This window comes from Vulpes vulpes, chromosome 13 (genome assembly GCF_048418805.1).
Source record: "Vulpes vulpes isolate BD-2025 chromosome 13, VulVul3, whole genome shotgun sequence".
In the NCBI taxonomy this organism is placed as follows: domain Eukaryota; kingdom Metazoa; phylum Chordata; class Mammalia; order Carnivora; family Canidae; genus Vulpes; species Vulpes vulpes.
Window position 1 is genome coordinate 151,915,756 of NC_132792.1, and position 21,779 is coordinate 151,937,534.

Here is a 21,779-nt window from a genome sequence, read left to right on the forward strand (position 1 = left end):
AGAATGGAAAGAAGGGTCAAAGAATGGTCAGAGGCTCCACTAGTGACAGAAGTGCTTCGTTAAATGGAGACTTGTGCTTTTGCTGGTTTTTAGTGCCTTACACATGAGTCAAAGAGTTCAGCACCTTCTTTGCCCGCAATGGTAAGGAAGGCAGTCATCTGCAGGCTGTTTATTTCACTCTCTTCACCTTACCTGTGTTTATGAGGCCGAGGATACAGAGTGTGATCGACACATTGACCTTGGTCACTGAATGTTCCATCCTGACAGAGGAGAAAAATCCGTCCAGAGCAAACTTGCTTGCAGAATAGGGTGCAACAAGTGGAGAAGACATTTTCCCTAAATAATAAGGAAATGGGTTAAGAAGATGACCCATTTTAGCTTCTACAGAGATGATCTTTGCTTTATCTGTAGTAAGATTTGTAACCCCTTTGGAGTCCTTTTACCCTTTGAGACATAGTTTCTCTTTACTCCTGTGAGATTATCATGCTGTGTTGAATTTCTGAAAGAAAAAGTGATTATTAAGGTATCAAAGAAACTGTCCTTGAAGAGATTGAGGTGGGAGGTGGGGTGGGCTGCAGGAAAATCTTCTCTGAAGAGAGATTGGTTAGATTTTAGTAAGGGTGGTAAATAAATGACCATAAAAGAGCCATGTAATCCCACAACTGCTAACTCTGCTACCTCTGAACCCAAGAATGCTGAGATCCGAAGGTTTGGGCAAGAGCTCTCTGCCAACATAGCAACCTATTATTGATTTTTCTTTCTATACAAGGGAAATGAAAATCCCTGCCTTTTTTTCTGCTTAAAACTGCTTTCTAGGGGGTGCCTGGGTGGCTCAGTCAGCTAAACGTCTACCTTCAGCTTGGGCCATGATCTTGGTGTCCTGGGATCAAGCCCCACATTGAGCTCCCTGCTTAGTGGGGAGTCTACTTCTCCTTCTCCCTCTACCCCCTCTCCTGCACATGCTCTCTCTTTGTCACTCCCTCTCTCTCAAATAAATAAATGAATGAATAATCTTAAAACAAAAAACAAAAAGAAAAAAACCCTGCTTTTCTTACTTTCATCACCCTGGTTAATTCTCAGCCAGTTTTTGGGAGGACATGTGGACATCTGCTTAATAGGGTAACCTATTCATTATACCCTTTCTAAAGGGAGGGATTAGAAATGGCTTGAGACCTTAGACTCTGCTGATCAAAGAGTTATAACAGTTACTTTAGGATTTTTGTCTGCTAATTCTAAAATATCGTATTTTAAGGAATGTTCTCCATTGATTGCTTTTCCTTCTGAGTATCAGTCATATTTCCTATTCTTGTATGTAGAGAACCTTGCAGAGTATTCTTGATATTGTGAATGATGCATTGTAGAATCTCTGGATTCTGACATATTCCTCCAAAGAATATTGATTTTTTTTTCATGTGGGCATTTAACTTGGCTGAAACCCTGTGTCTCTTGCAGCAAGGTTCCAGCTAAAATATCTGTTGAATTATTTAATCTTAGTTGGGCTTCTTGGTATCTACACTGCCTATGAGTGGTGTAATTTAGGGGACAAACAGATTTTGGAAGAGTCTGTATATAGAATTTGATATTCTTCCCCTGTGGCTTGTTCCTTTCCAGGGTGTCCCCCTCCACTTTCTGGCTGCTTACAGAAACCCTGAACTCTTCTTTCTGGTTCTTCAAGGTAGTAAGATGGCATGGTGTTGACTGTGGCCTGCCTTTAGGCATAAGCTATAAAATTGGGAAACTCACCTAGTGTCAGTTCCCCCTTTCAAGTGTCAACAAGACTCCAGTTTTTGTCAGCCTTTGCCTTTTCTCCCCATTGCTTTCAATGGTTGTTTTCCATATTTTGTCCAAAGTTTGATCTGACGCAGGCTGATCTGTTAGATACCACTCTGCCCTTATTGGAACTGGAAACTTGTGGGCGACCACGGACTAGCTGGAGTAACTGAACCAAACCAGGCCCGGACTTGCGTCCCTCATTCACTCAAAAGGCTCAGGAGCCTAAAGGGTGAATAGTTGGTTGACGCTTGAGAAAGGGCTTGAGCAATGGTTTTCAGAGCTGGCTTGTGCAGTGATCGCCCACATAACACATTAGATACAATGTATTATGGCCTGGCCATAAAGTTGAATAGGGGTCTGTGTTGTCCTTGCTGGTCTGTTAACCATATCTAATATTCCTTTGAGGTATGTACATCTGGAGCAACAAGCTTATCTATTTACCAAGGTCTTCTGGCACCAGTGGGTCTGTCTTGCATGCTGAGAAAGGGGAACCTTGGAGGGTTTCACAAACATGCTAAAAACAGATACTTCTTTGTCTTTGTTTTGCTCATGCTATATAATGTTGTAGAACCTTGAATAAAGCTGGCACTGCTTGGACAGCATCCACTGTGTCCCTCCTGTCCCCATCTCTTTACTTTTATTTTCCTCATCCTCTTACCCTCGGGACCCTGATTGTGTTGCCGCAGAGTGTGCAACAGAAACTCTATAAATTCTTAAATGAAATTTCTTGCCAAATCAATGAAAAAAGAATGACTTAATCAATAAAGATGCTGGGAAAGTTGGTTAAGTCAGTGGCAAAAATTGTTAGTTCCTTGTTCTATGTCATATATCCCCAAAATTCTAAATTTTTTTTTTAATTTTTATTTATTTATGATAGTCACAGAGAGATAGAGAGAGAGGCAGAGACACAGGCAGAGGGAGAAGCAGGCTCCATGCACCGGGAGCCCGACGTGGGATTCGATCCCGGGTCTCCAGGATCGCGCCCTGGGCCAAAGGCAGGCGCCAAACCGCTGCGCCACCCAGGGATCCCTATCCCCAAAATTCTAGATGGAAAATATGGCACATGTTGTCTACCCAATATCCATTTCCCCCTTTTTGATAATAGAATTAGATTTTTTTCCTCAGAGCAGAAGTGTGTTGAGATAAAAATATTTATTTCCTCAAGATTCCCTTGCTTTTTTGTGAGGCCAAGTAATCCAGTTCTAACCAGTGAGAAATCCTATAGATGGGGTCTCCAGGAAAGATACTGATTTCCTGCTGAAATAGGTAGATTCAGGTGGCATGCAGCTTTTACATTTTGCCTTTCTTCTTTCATTCTAAAAGTACTTCAGATGTGATGCCTACAATTGCAGTGATCATTTGTGAACTTGAGGAAAACCTACATATTAAGGATTATAGCACGTAAATGTGGAATGAGCTTGGATTCTTTAAGATATAATAAGTCCACCAAACAAACTTTGAACTTATTACCCGAGAAAAAGTAAGCCCTATTTAGTGTTAAGTGATTGTAAGTGGACTTTTGTTATATGTACAGCAGAATGCACCTTCTGACTGATAAAAAATAATTCAATCAGGAAAGAAGATACTCTAGGTGAATATTTATCATATCCGTATTATAAAGGATCATTCTAACAGAAAAGTAAAAAAAAATATGAAAAGGCAAAGAATACTTGATAATATAAAATGTAAAACTTCTGTAGTGAAAGCAATAACTATAATAACATCACTATAACAGTAAAAGGTAAATGAAAAACAAGAAAACAATTTGGAACATAGTGGACAAAAGATTAATATCTTCAATCTGAACTTTAATTACTAGTATATTAACTCTCAAAAAGATATAAACAAATCTCTTTAGGGAGCCGCTCCAGCTCCATTCTCAATCATGAGTTTTGGCAAGAATGACTCTACAGTCAAGTTCCAGGAATGGGTGTGTGGCACAGGATGTCCAACCAGAGTATCTGATACCACTGGGTTGTTGACTAGTCTAGGACTGGACCAAACACTCCACTGGGGCTTCAGGACACATTGTTGGTTGCCTAATCAGAATTTAGTTCCCCTTTATTCTTTTGTAACTGAACCCCAGTTGAATTCATGTTTCCACCTGTTGTAGAGACTGCTAGCATGCTCTCATTATATCTTTTGCTCTTCTTTATTAGTGGAATCTCTGATTTGTGTCTGGGCAAATAATTATCTGGGATAAAGTCCACATTTCTCAGCTTTTTTCAGCCAATGTTGCCAAATGACTAAGTGCTGTCCAATGGGTTGTAAACAGAAATGTATCATGTGATTTCTGGGATATGTCCTTAAAAGAAGAAATCAGTCTCTCCCTTCCACTCCTTCCTCCTTCTTGGTGCCTGAAGGTGGATATGATGGCTGTGGCTTCAGAATGATCTAGGACCATGAAGTAGAAGCCACATGGTGAGAATGGCAGAGCATTGAGACAGGAGGGAAACTGGGTGACCATGGAGCCTCTATCCTAGATCTACCTCCAGGACTGCCTACCTCCAGACTTGATTTACTTTTCAACTTATTTAACCTACTGCTATTTTAGGTTTTCTGCATTAGAGAGCTGAACCTAATCCTTACTGATAGTCCTTCTTACTTTTATGCTGCCCATGTTCCAAAGGAAATTTGATTCCATCTCTAACTCTAGGGGTGGGCTTGTATAATTGATTTTATCTAATCTCCTAGTCCATAATTGACACAGGAATGAGTATTTGGCCCATCTTGGAGGAGAATTTTGTTGGAGGGTCTGAGAAAATTCTTTATTCTTCTGGGGGAGTTTCTTAAAGTAGCCATTTTGTTTCTTTTCTACTGAACGTTCTTGTGAATGGATATGGGGGTAGAATTACTGCAGCTATTTCACTATCAGCCTGGGGATGAAATCACACATGGAAGGCAACAGAGCCAAGAGAATCATGGAGACACTGAACTCAAGTCAAGTCAACCCTATTTTAGTATATGTGATGCCAAAGCAAGCACGAGCCAAGTCAACCCTAAATCTGGACTTCCAGTTATGTCAAAAATCTTTCCTATTGTTTGAGCTAAAAATAGACCCAAATTATTTATAAGAGTAGCATAGTGGTTAAAAGTATGAGCTCTATAATTAGATGACCTGAGTGTGAATCCCAAGTATGCCATTTCTTAGCTGTCATATGTGGGTAATAATACTGCTAAACTGAAATAATCCATGTAATATACTTAGCGCAAACTCTGGCACATAAAAATTATCTAGTAAATGTGATTGTTATTGGTATTCATGTTTCAAATTGGTGAGAAAAGTATGTACTATTGAAAAGATTATGTTAAGACAAATAGCAGGCTCCTTAGAGAAAAGTACCCTTCTAATAAAAAAAACTCAAATTATTTTAGAGAGTATACATGGAAAGTAACAAATAAAGGGTCAATATATGATCTCAAGGTAGGGGATACTTTTTAAAGCATGAGATCAAAGGCATACATTATGAAAGAATATATAAAGAGATTTGAATATATAAAACTTAAAAGACTTCTGGAAATGCTCACCACTGCCTTCCTACATACATACCCTTCAAAAAGATCTTGCCTTCACAGACATAGAAGGTCAAGCCAGTGATAGCTAATATGCACAATGGCTTGAACATACATCATGGTCTCTCTCTCTAAAGATATTGAAATAAGTGATGCAAAGATTCTAATTAGCTGCTGTTGGATTTTGAACTAAAAAGTCGTGTGGGTTGGGACTGGGGTAGCTATTTCCTGCCATGGAAAGGAATAAGCAAACAGAGAAGCAGCCATGTGAAGCAAACAAACAATCACAAAAATTGGAGCTAAATAGGAGCTATCATTTATTTAGGTCTCATGTGCTAGTCTCAAGGCTAGATAATTGCCTAAAGTTACATAGTTTATGAGTAGGAGAACCAGGAGTCAAATCAGGATTCAAATTTGACTCTAGTGGCCATGGATTTCAAGCAGTAGGTGAGATTTCCTCATGTTCTTTTAATTTTTTTAAATTTAAATTCCAGCATAACTAATATACAGTGTTAGATTAATTCCAGGTGTCCAAAATGATGATTCAACAATTCTATACATCACTCAGTCAGAAGCCACTGTTCTTTATCTGAGTATTTTTCAGAAGCCAGATGTTAAATCCAGCCATCCCTGAGTTGGTGAAGATTCTCTCTACGTGACAATTGAGCTTCAAATAGGCAAAATGTATATATGTATTTTTTTGGAGGGCAGCAAAGCAGTTTATTGAGCGATAGTAAAGCGATAGTACAGAGTTCCCAGAGAGGGAGGAGACCCAAGAGGGTTGCCCTAGGCCAAATTTAGGAATAGTAGTGTTATTTTCACTTCTAAGATGGCAGACAAGGGCACCCAGAGGGCTAGCAACTACTAGGTTCTTTGTGTTAGTTTCCTAGAGATGCCATAACAAATTACCACAAACTTGGTGGCTTTAGGCAACAAAAATTTATTCTCTCATAGTTCTGGAGACTACAAATACAAACCCAAGGTATCAGCAGGAATCATGTTCCCTGGGGAATCTTTCCTTGTCTCTGCAAGCTTCTGATGTCTGATGCTAATCTTACATGTTCCATGGTTTATAGATTCATCACTTCAATCTCTGTCTCCATTTCCATATGGCCTTCTCCAATTTTGTGTGTGTGTTACTCTTCTTATTAGGATACTTGTCAGTGGATTTAGGCCATCAGTATAACCTGAGATAATCTGATCTTGAGATCCTTACCTTTATTACATCTGTAAAGACATTTTTCATAAAAAGTCACACTCACAGGTTCTGGGTTGACATGTCAGCCCACAATACCCTTCTAGATGATAATAAAGATATTGACTATGGTATTTTGTGTGTCTGTCCAGATAGCAACAGGGATGCAGAAGCAAGAGACTATGTGAACCTATAGTCTGAAGTCCTGTAACAGTGATTTTGTCCCACTAAGGGAGCTTAGTGTATCCCACTCTCTGTCTTTAATTATGCCTTAGGTTATGTTCAAAGTACAAAAAAGATCTCCAATTGTTTCTTAGGAGGAAAGGAGAGATTTTGTTGCTGGTGATGTTTTTGTTGTTGTTGTTTTCTTTCCAGAGAGGAGAGTGAGAGAAGAGAGAAAGACAAAGAGGAAGAGAGGAGAAAGGTAGAGAAACAGTAGGATATGGCAGAAAAAGTTACCAGATAAGATGCATGGTTAAAAAAAACTATATATATATAATATATATATATTTAAGATTTTATATATTTATTTGATAGAGCACAAGTGGGGAGAGGGACTGAGGAAGAGGGAGAAGCAGATGCCCCTCTGAGCAGGGAGCCCAATGTGGGGCTTGATTTCAGGACCCTGGGATCATGACCTCAGCTGAAGGCAGACACTTAACCAACTGAGCCACCCAGACTCCTCTAAAAATATTTTTAAATGGTGAAGAAAGTACTGAGTTACTAGACAATGGTCAAGATTGGACAAAGACTGTTGAAAACTCATTAACCTTTATTATGAAAACCACACATGAGGTACACTGCAACTGTCATTGACATTTATTATAAATTGTATCTTTTAAATTTTGTGATCTGGCATTGATCTGCAGACCTTTAAACCAGTTATTCTCAAATTCAAATATGGAGTGTTGGGGCACCTGTCTGGCTCAGTTGGTAGAGCATGCAACTCTTGATCTTGGGGTTGTAAATTCACGCCCCATGTTGGGAGTAGAGATTACTTAAAAATAATAAAATCTTAGAAAACAAACTCAAATATGGAGAGAACTTAAGATTTTAGTCTACTCCCTCCCCAGAGTCCTCTAGTCTGTGTTCTGGGTCTGTGTTGAAGGGTTCCGTAGGAAAGGTCTTTTTCCATAAACCATATTTATGGTGGGCTTTGAGGGTGGGTGTGGGAACCAGAGATGCATTGTAACATTTGTTCATTGAACATGATCTAGGAACTCCTAGAAGAAATAAAGAGGGGAGGTCTTTGGAAGGCGCTGAAGTTTTATACAGGAACTGGGTGAGCAATCATTGAATTATGAGTTATTGTGTCTCTTTAAAGCCCAAATTAGTGTGACCTGGATAAAATGTGTCCCAAACCCAAGATGAATATATAGGTGAAGAAAGATATTGGACTAACGAGGAAACTTCAGATTTCACCTTCAGGAGGTAGATTGTGAAGTCTACTTTGATAAGAGAAGGCACAGAAGGGCAGGGAAGTATGGGAGTAGCTTGTACAAAGACTAGAGGTGAGGATGAGTTAGTGATAATGAGTAGCCACTAGAGCAAGAAAAATAATAACACAGTTCATTATATTTTCTCCTCTTCAAAAGTATAGGGTAATAAACACTTGTCCAAAACCCATAGTGCCCGGTGTGTAAAGGAATTTAGAATTATTTTTGGATTTTAGGAGGTGGTATGGGGCTTATAATGTATATTATATAGCACTCCCAGTAGAGTCTGGGGAGGCATGCTGTAAGCAAAAACATTATTTTATTATTTCTGCATTAAAATATTTGAAGGTTTACTCTGAGATAAGAGCTTTAAGTAGCTTCCTTCAATTCAAGTTAAATTAACTATAGAGAATTAATTATGGGGAAAGAAAATCCTTAGTATTTAGAGCTCCCAACCCCCACCCCACGCCCCAGCCCATAGCTTTTTGGATTTTGGAGTTGCAGATAAAGGATTTTGCGAACCAGTCTAGGCTCACTAAAGAAAAGCTGAAACATGTCAAAAAGTAGAAAAAAGAGAAGAGAAGGGAGAAAATTCTCCTAGGTGTTCACTATTCCAAAACAAACCTGGTGCAAAACAAACCTGGTGCATGAAGTGCACCAGTAGAAAGCCCACTTTCTATTCACAGAGCTGTTCTTAAACATTTTCCCATATAATGCTGATTCTCTTGTGTGAGGGAACCTCTGTATCATTCTTTTATGTAAAATATATTGAGAAGTTTCAGAAAGCTGAAAAGGACAAGGCCCCTCCAAAAACCCAGATTTTTAATTTTTATTTAGAAAGATTCTGTGAGTTAAGGGGCCCTGGCCAAGATGGAATAAATAATATGTAACAGCATGTTAAAAATTGACTTCTCCCGCTCTAGTTTGAGTTGAGGTTCAAAGGCTGAGAGCAAAGTAACTGGCAAAGACTTCCATCTTCGGAAGGGAGGTTCCAGACTGCCTGGACAGCACATGGTAACACAGATAAGCAAAACCCTCAAAACACCCCAAACCAAAACGTGTTTGTAACATATGAACCTGCAACCATCCTGAGGGAATTAAAGGCCAGAAGGTGAAAAAGCCAAAGGGAACTGGGTAGGGAGCGGAAATGAACAGTGTCTCAATGATCTTCCAAGGAGAAAGGGTAAGCCTTCTCATGTCTATCCTTGTGATAGAAGCTCTAAGGGCACCTCAAGGAGGTGCCTTGAGGAGCACCAAGGAATGGGGTTTGACTAAACCTGAGAGGTTCTGGTTATTATGGGCAAGGCCACTACAGAGTTGGTGGTATGGGTCTTTGTCCTAATGCGCACCCCTTCTTCCCCATTGTCATTCCCAATCTTGTCCCAAAGGACAGCCCCAAGTGGTGAGTGTACCCCCTTGTATTCCCACTGTACCCCCAGGGCCTGAGGGAAATAAATAACATAAGCATCTGCTGCCCACATCACAAGAAGAGCTAGCAGTGTTCCAGCGGGGGCTTCCTAAAGACCCCACAAAAACACTCAATGCAAGAGTCAGGTTTGGTCATCCTCTGAGGTCAGAGAGCATGAGCTTTGAACAATTGCTGTGGCCACAGTTCAGTGGTACGTCTGGTAGGGGGCCAGCCTAGTCGGACCTTACCTCTCCTGAACCTCCTTCTTCCCTGTGCCCCCTATTTTCTTTTAAACAAGAGGGGCGAGGCAGCCTGGTAAATGAGGAGGAGATAGGGAATGAGAGGAAAAGCTGAATCCAACTCTTTCCTATCCCTGTTTCCTACAGCAGGTTAGAGCTTGATCAGGGGAGAAGCTTTAGTTAAATTACTCGTGACTGGACATTTTAATTACTGAAGTGAGACCTTTCTTGAGACTGGAAGCAGCTAGAGGATCTTTTATTATCCTAGCGCGTTGCCATCTGCCTGCGATCACATCCAGTTTCAGGGATGAGCTAACCCATAAATGGGTCTGCGGGAAAGAATAAAGTTGTTTTCTGATTGCAGCCTACAAGATCCACTTGTTCAATTACCAGTTAGAAAATATGCCGGAGTATGAGGTTAATTAAATCAAATGAACAAGTAAATAAATATACTAATTTGCATGAAACTGTCATGAAAGTGAGGGGGTCGACGCCTGAGTGCTTCTGTCCTGGGTTAAGTTTTGTTTACGTGGGGAGAATGGAGCCATCACAGCAGAACAGATAGATGTCAGCTAGATTTCTCTCCTGGGAAGTTTTAGACCGCAAAGAAACAGAGCTCTGGGGATCATATTTTCTGAAGCAAAATATGGGACATGGAGTCTGACAAGTAAGAGTGCAGACTTGGTGATGAATGGGACATACTGTTTGCAATTAGCTCTGTCCCAGAAACGTTGGGACTTAGCCACTGTAGGAACAGCAAGAGCCAGAGGGCTGGCAGCTTAGCTGTGTGCTGGAGCTTGTTAGCTGAGAAGAAGAGGTCAAAAGCAGGCCTCAGTGCTTTTGTTCATCCACTCCACACCCTCCATCCCCAACTGCCCTGCTGAGATTTTGAAATTACAGTATTTCCATTTCAAAGGCAGATTTTAAACTGCTTGAATTGAGAACTCTGAAGAAAGTGTGCAGGATTGAAAAGCTTCATTTCTGCCTGCCTTCAGACTTTCAGAGTGACCCCAGGCAAAAGCACCACATCTTCTACTGAGCGAGCCTCAACTTGGGGTTCACCATTCCCTGATGGCTTCGAGGCTGGGAACTCATCCTGGATCCTGCTCCTTTTATCCAGCTCTTCCTAAAAATATTTCCTTAGCTGGGCCCCTCACGGTCCAACTCCCTTCGTTGTTTGGGTTGATTCAGGTTCTAAAAATAAATCATCTTTCTACTCCAGGCTTTGGAGAACCTGAGGTGTCGTTGTACGTATTAAGACAACCCACAATCCAGTGGTAACAGAAGCAACGTGGACTGGATGGGGATGTCCAGGGAGAGTATATTGAGTGAAAAGAGAAGGGGGCTCAGGATGGAAAGAATCCTAGGGAAACCAGCAGTAAGACTTTGGAATAAAGCGAACTGAGACATGGCATTCAGGGTGGCCAGAGGACATGACCCTGAGGGGACTTTTTGGCTGGACATATAAGAGGGGTGTATGGTGTTGAAACAGTGCGAAATACATCAGAGATAAGTGAGATAAAACCTGTTACTAGGTTTTGCAAGATGACTTTGGCAAGAGCTTTTCTTGCGTAGGTACAGGCCATGAAATGTGGCTCCTCCTATTGTCCTGAGCGTTGAGCACATCTCCTAAGATGAGAATAAAAGAGTGGATTTCAAGAGCCCCACAGTTGAGGGGTGGGCCCATCCGGTTCCACGAGCATTACCTAATCACCCACATCCAGCTTAAATAGTTGTGCTTAGAGAAAGGAGAATGGTCATTGTCATATGTGTTCATCCACTGGGGGTCAGGGAGGCATTTGCATTCTCATCACCTTAAGTTGCACGAGAGGGGCTTTAAGATTATTTGGAGACCTTTGCAAGTATCCACTGGAGTTTGGGAACTAGTTGAATGCATCGTGCGATCAAATATATCGATAAGCATCAGGCTTCTCAGAAATCAAATGTGGAACCTGTGGAGGGGAGCTGGCCTGGGGTCCCCTGCACTTGGATGGTGGGGTGGACTGGGCCAAGGGGGATGGGCTGATCAAAGCCTTGGAGCTGAGGAAGAAGCCAAAAAAGAGTCAGCTGGAGGAAGTATTAGCACATCTCCTACAGGGGATCCCCAAGGAACCCATGAGAAAGCCCCACAAAATCCACCCACATACCTCTTCCAAGTCACTACACCCCTAGGATGGGGACTTTTTCTTTTGAAATAATGTCAAACTTCGAGAAGAGTTGCAAGAATAGTACTCCCTTTTCTGAACCATTTGGGAATAATTACTGTAATTGAGGTCATTGTGATCTAATGTCCCATCACCCCCGAATAAGTTAGTGTGAATTTCCTTCACATTCTCAGACATAACCACAATGCATATCAAACCACAACCATATCAAAATGTGGGAAGTAATTTATTGGTTTCCTAGATCTGCCGTAACAAATTACCATAAGTGGCTGACTTAAGACAACGGAAATTTATTCTTTCACAGTTCTGGAAACCAGAAGTCTGAAGTGAAGGTGTTGGCCTGACTGCACTCCCTCCAAAAGCTCTAGAGGAGAGAGAAGCCTCCTCTAGAGCTTCTTCTAGTTTCTAGTGGCTGTCAGCAGTTCTCATAACCATATCACTCCAAGCTCTACCTCTCTCTTCACACAACTGTATCTTTCTGTCTATATCTTTTCTTCTGTCTCTTTTTATTTTATTTTTATTTTTTAAAGGTCTTATTTATTTATTGGAGAGAGAGAGAGAGACAGACACAGAGCACGAGCAGGGGGAGGAGGCAGAGGAAGAGAGGGAGAAGCAGGCTAGATCCCAGGATCCCAAGACCATGACCTGAGTGGAAGGCAGACATTTAACCGACAGAGTCATCCAGCCACCCCTCTTCTGTCTCTTATAAGGACACTTGCCACTGGATTTAGAGCCCACCCAGGTCATCCAGGATGATCTCATCTCAAGATCCTTAAATTAATTACAGCCACAATGACGCTTTTTCCAAATAATGTCACATATATAGGTTCAGGGAGTTAGGACATAGACATATCTTTTTGAGGATCGCCATTCAATCTACTACAATATCTTGTAAGATGCTATTTTTAAAAACCCCTATCTTAACCAACGTTAAGTGTACAGTTCAGCCGGATTAAGTACGTTCATATTGTTGTGCCAGTTATTACCAGCATCCATCTCCAGAGCTCTTTTTATCTTGCAATGCTGAAATTCTGTATCCACTAACAGTCACTCCCCATTCCCCTCTCCTTCTAGCCCCTGGCAACTACCATCCACCTTCTGTCTCTATGATTTTTGACTACTCTAAGTATCTCATGTACGTGTAATTATATAATATTTGCTTTTTTGTGACTGGTTTATTTCACTTAACATAATGTCCTCAAAGTTCATCCATGTTGTAGCATATATCAGGATCTCCCTTTTTTTAAAAGGCTTAATTGTATGTATATACTATATTTTGCTTATTCACTCGTCTGTTGATGGACATTTGTGTTGCTTCCATGATTTAGTTATTATGAATAACGCTTCCATAAACCTGAGTATACAAGTATCTTTTTTGAGGTGTGCTTTCAGTTCTTTCAAGTATATACCAAGGAGTATGATTTTGGGATCATGTGGTAACTCTATTTCTAATTTTTTAAGGAACTTCTATACTAGTTTCCATAACGGCTGCACCACTTAACATTCCCACCAACAGTGCACAAAGGTTCCAATTTCTCTAAATCCTAACAGATCTTGTTACTTTCTGTTCTTGTTTTTATTTTGTTTTGTTTCTAATTTTTGATAATGACCACCCCAGCAGTTGTTAGGTGGTATCTCATTGTGGTTTGGATTTACATTTGGATAATTAGTGATGTTGAGCATTTTTTTCATATACCCGTTGGTCATTTGTATGTCTTCTTTGGAGAAATGTCTACTTAAGTCCTTTGTTCATTTTAGAATCATGTTTTTCTGTTGTTGAGGAGGGTGGTACTTTAAGACTGTAAATATCATGTTTCTTATTAAACTTTTATTCACTAGTTTTGGCAACCCTTGATGCTTTCTTGCTGAATTATTACTAATTCTTTTTTTTTGAATTATTGCTAATTGTTTCTAATTTCATCACTCTTTCTAAATTTATCATTTAGCTTTCCACCATATGGAAATGTCTTCTCACTCCCCATTTTTCCATGTACTTATTTATATCATCATGGGTTTTTATTGTACCTAATGGCTTATAATCCGGTATTATCATTATTTAGTTGAATGCCCCAATGGTTCCAGGGTTGGCAAGCGGGAGCCTTTTAAAAGTTTCTGTGTCCTAGTAACATGTCGTTATTATTCTTTGGGAAGTTTTTTAAATTACTGGCACAAGATTTTCAGGTTCATCTTAAACCTTTTCTGGCATTGTCCTGGAATCAACCATTTCTCCAAGAATACTTGGATCCTTTTAGTGGAGAATGATGTTTAGAAACCAAGATCTAGACACTCAGTGTGCTCCCAGGTCCTCTCAGTAGACAGAGCTAGGGAATATATGCGTGCATATATAGACATACACATCTATATTTCCGTATCTAACCATGGATATTAAGAACAATTGGTTCATAGATACCTCCAGGTCCAATCCAATATCACAGGGTTCATTCTACTTTGTAACGCTAACAACAAGATCCATTATCCTTAATATGTATTACTTGTTTGATGAATTCCCCTCATATGTGATTATTCTTTAGTTATTTCTGAGCCCTTTGTGTGGGTGCCCTTCTTATCCCACCCGGGCTCTGGCACTTCATCCTAGGGCACATGGGTGACCTCTTTACTCCATGTTGGGCTGTCCCTTGGCAGCACCCCTTGCAGATGTCCATATTCTCTCTCTTAGTTCTAACGCTCCATGCCAGGTACCACACGGACACTCTTCTTGGTCCACTTGAGCTCTGAAACTTCATACCAGACTACCATTGCTGCTTCTTATATGGACATCCTCCTCATCGCATCTCATCTCATCTCATCTCATCTCATCTCATCTCATCTCATCTCATCTCATCTCATGTGTTGATATCCCAAGCCATGCTGCCATTGCTGCTACCTGACACAAACCTGCCCTGGCCTGCCCCAGTTGGACAACCTGTGCTGACAGGAGCAGTCTTTAAGAAAGATTATCCAAAGGCTAATACAAATGACTCAGACACATCAACCATCGTGTACCCTGCTTCTTTCCTAACTCTGTCCTCCCTGTGGCCTCACTGGTTAGACCTGAGTCAATGATTGTGCCTCCAGACTAGTCAAGCTGTGAATAACTTGGGGCATTGACTTATAAAATTCAGCAGCACCAATTAGATACCTCTTCCTTCCAGGGGGAGTTTGGAGTTGGGAGATTGAAAGACCAGGATAGCTGGTGATGGGGTGGAAATTCAAAGCATATAGAAAGCCATTGGGCTGAGGAAAGGGCTGCGGCAGCCAGGTTGAAGCAGGTTCCAAATGAAGGAGGGGCTAATGGAGAGAGAAGAAAGGGGCGCAAAGGTGCTGAGAAAAGCAGGTATGGCAAAGCCATGCTATCTCTGGGGGATCCTGGCGTGGCCTTAGATTCTTGCAATGTCTAAGCTATCATTGCCGTATGGCCAGCTGCCTCCCAAGGGATGGGCTGAGACAGATGGATGTCCAATGTAGGCCAGCGATGTGACACCCCTTCAAAATAGTATTCTTTAAATATTGTTTAATATGGGGCAGCTGGGTGGCTCAGTGGTTGAGGGTCTGCCTTCAGTTCAGGTAGGGATCCCTGGGGTCCTGGGATCGAGTCCCGCATCATCACGCTCCCCATGATGTCTGCTTCTCCCTCTGCCCACGTCTCTGCCTCTCTTTCTGTCTGTGTCTCTCATGAATAAATAAATAAAATCTTTAAATAAATAAATGAATAAATAAATATTGTTTGACATTTATTTGATGTTAATTACTTTTCTAATGCTAGAAATAAAGGGTTTATTATATGCACTGATTACCTGGGAGTTCCTGAACCAGACAACTTTTGGGAAAATATAAAAAAATTTAAAACCCACGGAGTAAAATGGACTATGCATCAATTGGATCTTCACATTTAGTTGACTGTGATGACTGACTTCAGGCACATGCCAGTGGGCTATTCTCAGCGTTGGTAGCTTTGCTTGCAGATTGGCAGACATGGTTGAAAAAAATCCTCCGATAAATGTTCTCCTATGTATTTCTGTGACTGGACTGATGATTATATCCTGATAGATTCTCAGCATGACATTTTCTGAGTGAAATGATGGAAGTACTTTTGGGGCTATTGATACATATTGCCAAATTGCTTTAGACAAAAAGAAAAATGAGGGGCTAGACTTTTAAAGATCAGTGGTAGAAACCACTTAAAATTAATTAAAAAAAAAAACAACCCACACTTTTCTCCACCAGGAGTATATTGAGAGTGCCCAGCTTATTATACCTACTCTGTGGAGTGAACAAAGTTCTCAGCAATTGACAATTTTGTAGGCAAACAAACACACAAAACAACAAAAATCAACAGTCCACTCCCACCATGGCATTTAGTAGTTTGAATTTGGTAATGTAGTAGTTTCAGTCACTTGAATTTGCTTGTTTACTTGTGAGATTGAGCACAATCTCACTCCTCCCCTCCCCCCAAGTCAGCCCAATGGGAGGAGTAATATTTCGGTTCTAGTTACCACATAGAACCCGATCCTTTACTTTAAGAAAATAATTTTTCTAATTATTCTAAGCTTATCATACAATAAATAGCTCTGAAGTCTATAAAATGAAATGTAAAAGCCCTTTTCTTTAAACACAGTTGGACTCATACTATATATACTGTTCTCTAAATTACTTTTCTTTCAAGCATCATGATTTTTATAGTCCGCATGCATAAAAATTTACATAATATTTCACTGTATTAAAAACCTGTCACTAGTAGTAGACATTCAGATTGCTTTCAGTTTTTTAATAACTGTAAACAATGCGATAGTCGTTTACACTGGAATGGAGGCTCCGCAGTGATGCACCTTGCCTTGCCTTCCTCGCTCCCTGCCATAGCCCTGGCATCTGGTACTGTGTGTGGCTCAGAGTGGACCCTCGATTCATATTTTTTGAATAAATGAATGAATATATTTCACAAATACTTTTGCAAGTTTATGTGTAGAATACATTTCTCAGATGTGAAGTCATGCTCTTTCTCTCCAGGCATTCTGCATCTTGAAGTATCTTAAGTGGACTTCTAATTATTGAAATTAATACTTATTTCAACAAGTATTTGAACAAGGAATTCTCCTTGGGTCAAACCCAACTGTCTAAAGCTGTATATTCACACCATGTCAAATTCACTTTTCACTTTATTAATTTTACATTTAGCTGAGTTTCAAAGATATGCCTTTGTCAATGTTTCCAACAAGAAGTTGCATATGAAATCGATTAGGTGTATTTATTATTAGGCAAGTTTTGCTAACATCTCAGTGGGCAGGGGCATGGGAAAACAATTCACAGAATAGAAAATAAAAATATCCCATAGATACATGGAAATGAAATTAATTCACTAATGACCAGGCTTTTATTAAATATCCATTACATGCCATATGCTGTTACATGGAATAAGATATAATAGTAATCAAAAATAGAATACCACTGGTCTCAAAGGGATTATTTTGCTCCACATATTGGACCTCATGTTCCATGTCACAAATAAACAAAGAAATTAAAATTATGACTACTAAACACCTTTTTTTTTTCTTCTTACAAACTTGTCAATTACCAAACACTTTGTGAACTCTGCCAAGTAGGTGTGAGAGAGACACTCATGTCTATACTCAGGGTGAAAATGGGGCATGATGTTCATATTTATCTAAATTCATTTTAATTTTTGTCTATTTAAAAAGTCTAGCCTTTATTTTTTCCTTTTATCTAAGGCAGTTTGGAAATATGTACCAAAAGCCTTCAAAATGTTTCTATCATTTCACCCAACAAATCTAGTACTAAGAATTTATCGAGGAAATAATCATCAACTCTGCTACTGATTTACATAGAAGGCATTTATTACAGGATTTTTAAAATAGCAAAACATTGAAAGGAACCTAAATGTCTGGCAATAGGAAAATAATTGTTTTATATCTCTATATCTGGAAAGAAATTCTCAAAAATATTGGCATGATTATGGATGATTTTTACTTTAAGTTTTATACTTCTTTTTTCAGATATTCATAGAGGGTGTGTGTGTGTGTGTGTGTGTGTGTGTGTGTGTGTGTGTAATTTTTAAAATTAAGGAAACATTTAAGAAAGTTGTTGGGGACATTGCTCTTTTCTTTACTTTATGCCTTCACTTTGTAGTCTTTTATGAGAAATTTATTTCGGATATTATTTGCTTCCTATAATACCTCCTTCTTTTGAATATAATCTTATCTATATACTGACCTTCCCTCTTTTTCTTTCTGTTAAGAAAGTTCAAGAGGCATGGGGCACTGAAGTGGTTCAGTTGGTTAAGCGTCTGCTTTTGGCTCAGATCATGACCCTGGGGTCCTGGGATGGAGCCTGGTATTGGGCTTCCTGCTCAGCGGGGAGTCTGCTTCTCCCTCTTCCTCTGCTCCTACCCCCCTCCACTCGTGCTCTCTTTCTCTCTCTCAAATAAATAAAAAAAAATGTTTTTAAAAAATTCAAGAGGCAAATTTGAAACTTAAGTACTGCATCTGTGTTAAGTCTAATTTTGACATTTTTAAGAGATTTTATTTATTTAAGAGAGAGACAGAGAGAGCGAGGGAAGGAGGAGGGGCAGAGGGAGAAGCAGACACTCCACTGAGCAGGAAGCCAGACATGGGGCTCAATCTCAGGACCCTGGGATCATGACCCATGCCGAAGGCAGATGCTCAACCAACAGAGCCAACCAGGCACCCCTAATTCTGGCATTTTTAAATATTCTTTTCCTTTTTTTTTTTTTTTTTTTGCGGGGGGATTATTAAAGTATAACTGACTCACAATGTTAGATTAGTTTCAGGTATACAACATAGTGATTCAACAGGTCTTATATTCTTCTTTGCTTAAGATCTAGTTTTCTATCTGTATATTTCCAAATAGAGTGTATTTGTTCTAAGCCTTCTCAAACTCCTCGGTAAGTAAATGTAAAGACATGATGGTAGGGTTCTCCTTTTTCACCAGGAAGTGCACTGGAACAAAACCAATAGTTTAGTCGGGTTAATAGCCATGATTACTTAAGCTCTACCCAGCCTTTCAAGGGAGAAAGGTAGAGCAATGGTTGTCATGGATGGCATTGCATGGTTCTCAACCTGTGCTAAATTGTTACTGTCTTCAACAGGGAGTCTCTCTCCTCGCAAATCTCCATTTGCCCCTTTTGCACGGCTGGCACAACCACCAACGGGTTCTGTCTCAATCCTTCAGGTTTGCCTAAACACAACCTCTTGAATTGAGACAACTGTGGCTCCTGAAATTTTTATGTCCAGGTTGTGGATTCTTACTTGAATCTCCTTTCTGGGCATCTTCCAGACCCTATAGATGACATATCTACACATGCACATACCTTATCTTCCCCTGTCTCCCTTCTCCTCAAATTCTCTTCAAGTGTGAAGCAGCACCTGCCTCCTGCCCACACAAATACCTCTATTCACATGTATAAACACTGTCACTCACCTTGTAAAGTGTGGTTCCTGAAAATTATTTCCGAGGTAATTGGATTTAATGGTAAAGATTCATCTTAGAAAAGCATAAAACAGTTGGGTGAGGGATAAATCACCTCTTCCTACTCTAGTTCCTAGGCCCCTTTGCATCTCCAGACCTTGACCTTGGCCCTCCCCTCCCCACCACATTCCAAGGCATATCCATACATCGGGACATTGTCTGCCTTTCAGGAAAAAGTGGGTAAGCAGAGCTGAAAGCAAGGATGAGATTAACATCTGTATATTATTGCCTTGATGCAAAACACCATATGGGTATTCCAAATCCTGTTAGTTGATATCTCTAGTGGAGAAACCTATTTTATTTTTTCCCCTCTCTTTGTAATGATGAATTCTTAAAGTAGGTTTAGACCACACAGGCAGCCCTTAACCCACAAACAGGTTAAGATCCAACAAGTGACTTCATACATTGGTTTGAGTTTTCCCACAAAAGCATTGTCTTATGAGGTACTGGCCCCTAGCTACTCATCTCATAATATGTCTGAAATACTATACATCTGTGTAAAAAAAATATATGAAGCAATGCTGGAAATGAGTAAACCAGAAAAGGAATACATATAGAAAGCTGATCTTTTCAAAAGAGGATCTACTCGGAGAATAATGAATAGGTAATTGGAGATGCTTATGGTGCTCGCAAAGAGAGGTCTGAGCATTCAGAGGCTATTGGCAAGGCTCTCTTATTCCTTTAGGGTTTTTTTTTTAATATTTAAAGAAATCCAGAATTTTATTATGTGTAGTTGCACTTCAAAGTATGTCTTACATTTTTCTTGATACAGAAGAATCAGTATCCTTACACTTATGTTGGCCCAGTGTGATTAGCCTTTGTATTATAATTGTTATTAGTCATATTTGTATTACCAATAAAGTAAAAAAAAAAAAGAGAGAGAGAGGGAGGAAGTATAATTTTAAAGGTAGTTTTCTAAAATGTTTTGAATAAGAGAAAGAGGAAAGGGCTCTGGCGAGAACTGACAAGGACTTCATGTGAAGTGAGGTCCCTGAGAGGATAAGAGGGCAGGAGGATCACAGGATTTGTCCGTGAGTCCCGAAGGGTGGTAAAAGAGGGGCAGAGAAGCAGCCTAAGAAGTTGGTTTCTGGCTGTCATGTGTGTGACTGATGTGATGGGCTATAGTTACAGGGTTCACTGAGCCAAGGGGTATGAAAATGCAGTGACCTTTACTTTTTGAAAGTTGAACCTAAGTCAAGAAGACCCATTTTGATTAATGGCAGATAAACTTTTTCCAGATGTTTCCAACTGTTCTTTGCCCAATCCAGTGATTTCTTTTCCAGTCACATTGGAGTAGTAATATCTCTGTCTCTGTTTGTTTCACAAATACCATCTAGGCATTCTCTTTCTGTGCTTCCTCTTGACCCACTGTTTCCTGCACTGCTGCCTGATGGAAGGGGTTTTGTTTGCACAACAGATCTGGAATCTGGAGAGACCAAGTCCGGAGTGTGAGTGTATGATGTGCGGTAGGCACATGGGGTGGTCTGGAGGGAATACCGCCTTCTGATCTTGTAGGCATCTTGGCATGGGTGACAGGGGAGACACTGCTTACCAACATCAGTGTCTTTTGTAGAACCAGAACTCCTGGTTTTCAGGTGGACACAAATCCACTTCGAATAAAGACCACAACTGCAGCCAGCTGTGGTAGAAGAGAAGAATACAACTTTCAGGTTGTATCCTTCTTTCTCCATTTTCTGTAGCTAGAATTCTGACAGGGTGCTGAACCATCCTGGATATACAGGTGAGGATAACACCCCGGGGATGGCGGCTCCGAGACAGAGAGGTTCCTGGACAACTTTGTGGGACAGAACTACTATATCATCCTTGGACTACTTACTCCAGGCTGTTTTATGAAAGAAAGATAGATTGTGATTTGTGTAAGCCAGTGTAAATGTGGATGCTTGTTATAGTAACTCAACTCATAGCCAAACCAGCACATGGTGGAAGAAGGGGAGACTTATCAACGTAACTAGATATTATATATACATAGAAACTTGATCAGTAGGTGCCCCAAGTGGTGTTGAATGGTGGATAGATGTGGACTGTAAGAAAATTCCCAGAGGCAGCAATAGTGTCTCAATGCTAAAGCATATTTATATGGAGGCTTTAAAGAGTGTATGAAAAATATAGGCTTTCTATGTAATGCAATACCTGGAAATGCCCTGGAGATAAAAAAAAAAAAAAAAAAAGAAAGAAAACCAAAAACAACAACTGCTTATCACCATAATTCAATAAATGACGACTTAATGCATTTCTGGAAGGAATGATTAAAAATCCATCCCAATACTCTTTGGCTGACCTCACGATCAATTTGAGGATTAGCATCCCATGTTTGTGGAATTCAGATTTTAAGGAGGAAGGATTAATGAATGTGTTTGCTGGATGTTTTAAAAAAATATAGCATAGAACAGAAAAATTCTTCAGTTAGGGACAGAAAGCAAAGTGTCTGTACTTTGCAAGTTCACAGACATGTTTCAAAGCAACAGGCTGAAGTCCTTGGACCATACAAACAGCAGACGTGAAGGATAGTAGTTCAACGTGACTTCCACC

The 21,779-nt window shown here is 40.1% G+C and overlaps 2 protein-coding genes across 5 annotated transcripts in view; one reads left to right on the plus strand and one right to left on the minus strand.

The window, feature by feature from the left end:
• The window catches only part of LAMB3 (laminin subunit beta 3), a 153,575-nt gene that overhangs the window by 18,743 nt on the left and 113,053 nt on the right, over positions 1–21,779 (plus strand). The window lies entirely within an intron of this gene.
• The window catches only part of HSD11B1 (hydroxysteroid 11-beta dehydrogenase 1), a 64,908-nt gene that overhangs the window by 2,049 nt on the left and 41,080 nt on the right, over positions 1–21,779 (minus strand). For all 4 annotated transcript variants that reach the window (XM_025982318.2, XM_072733359.1, XM_025982317.2 and 1 more), the window contains one exon: positions 193–336. In XM_025982318.2, the coding sequence (XP_025838103.1) occupies positions 193–336 (144 nt within the window). The remainder of the gene's footprint in view (positions 1–192; positions 337–21,779) is intronic.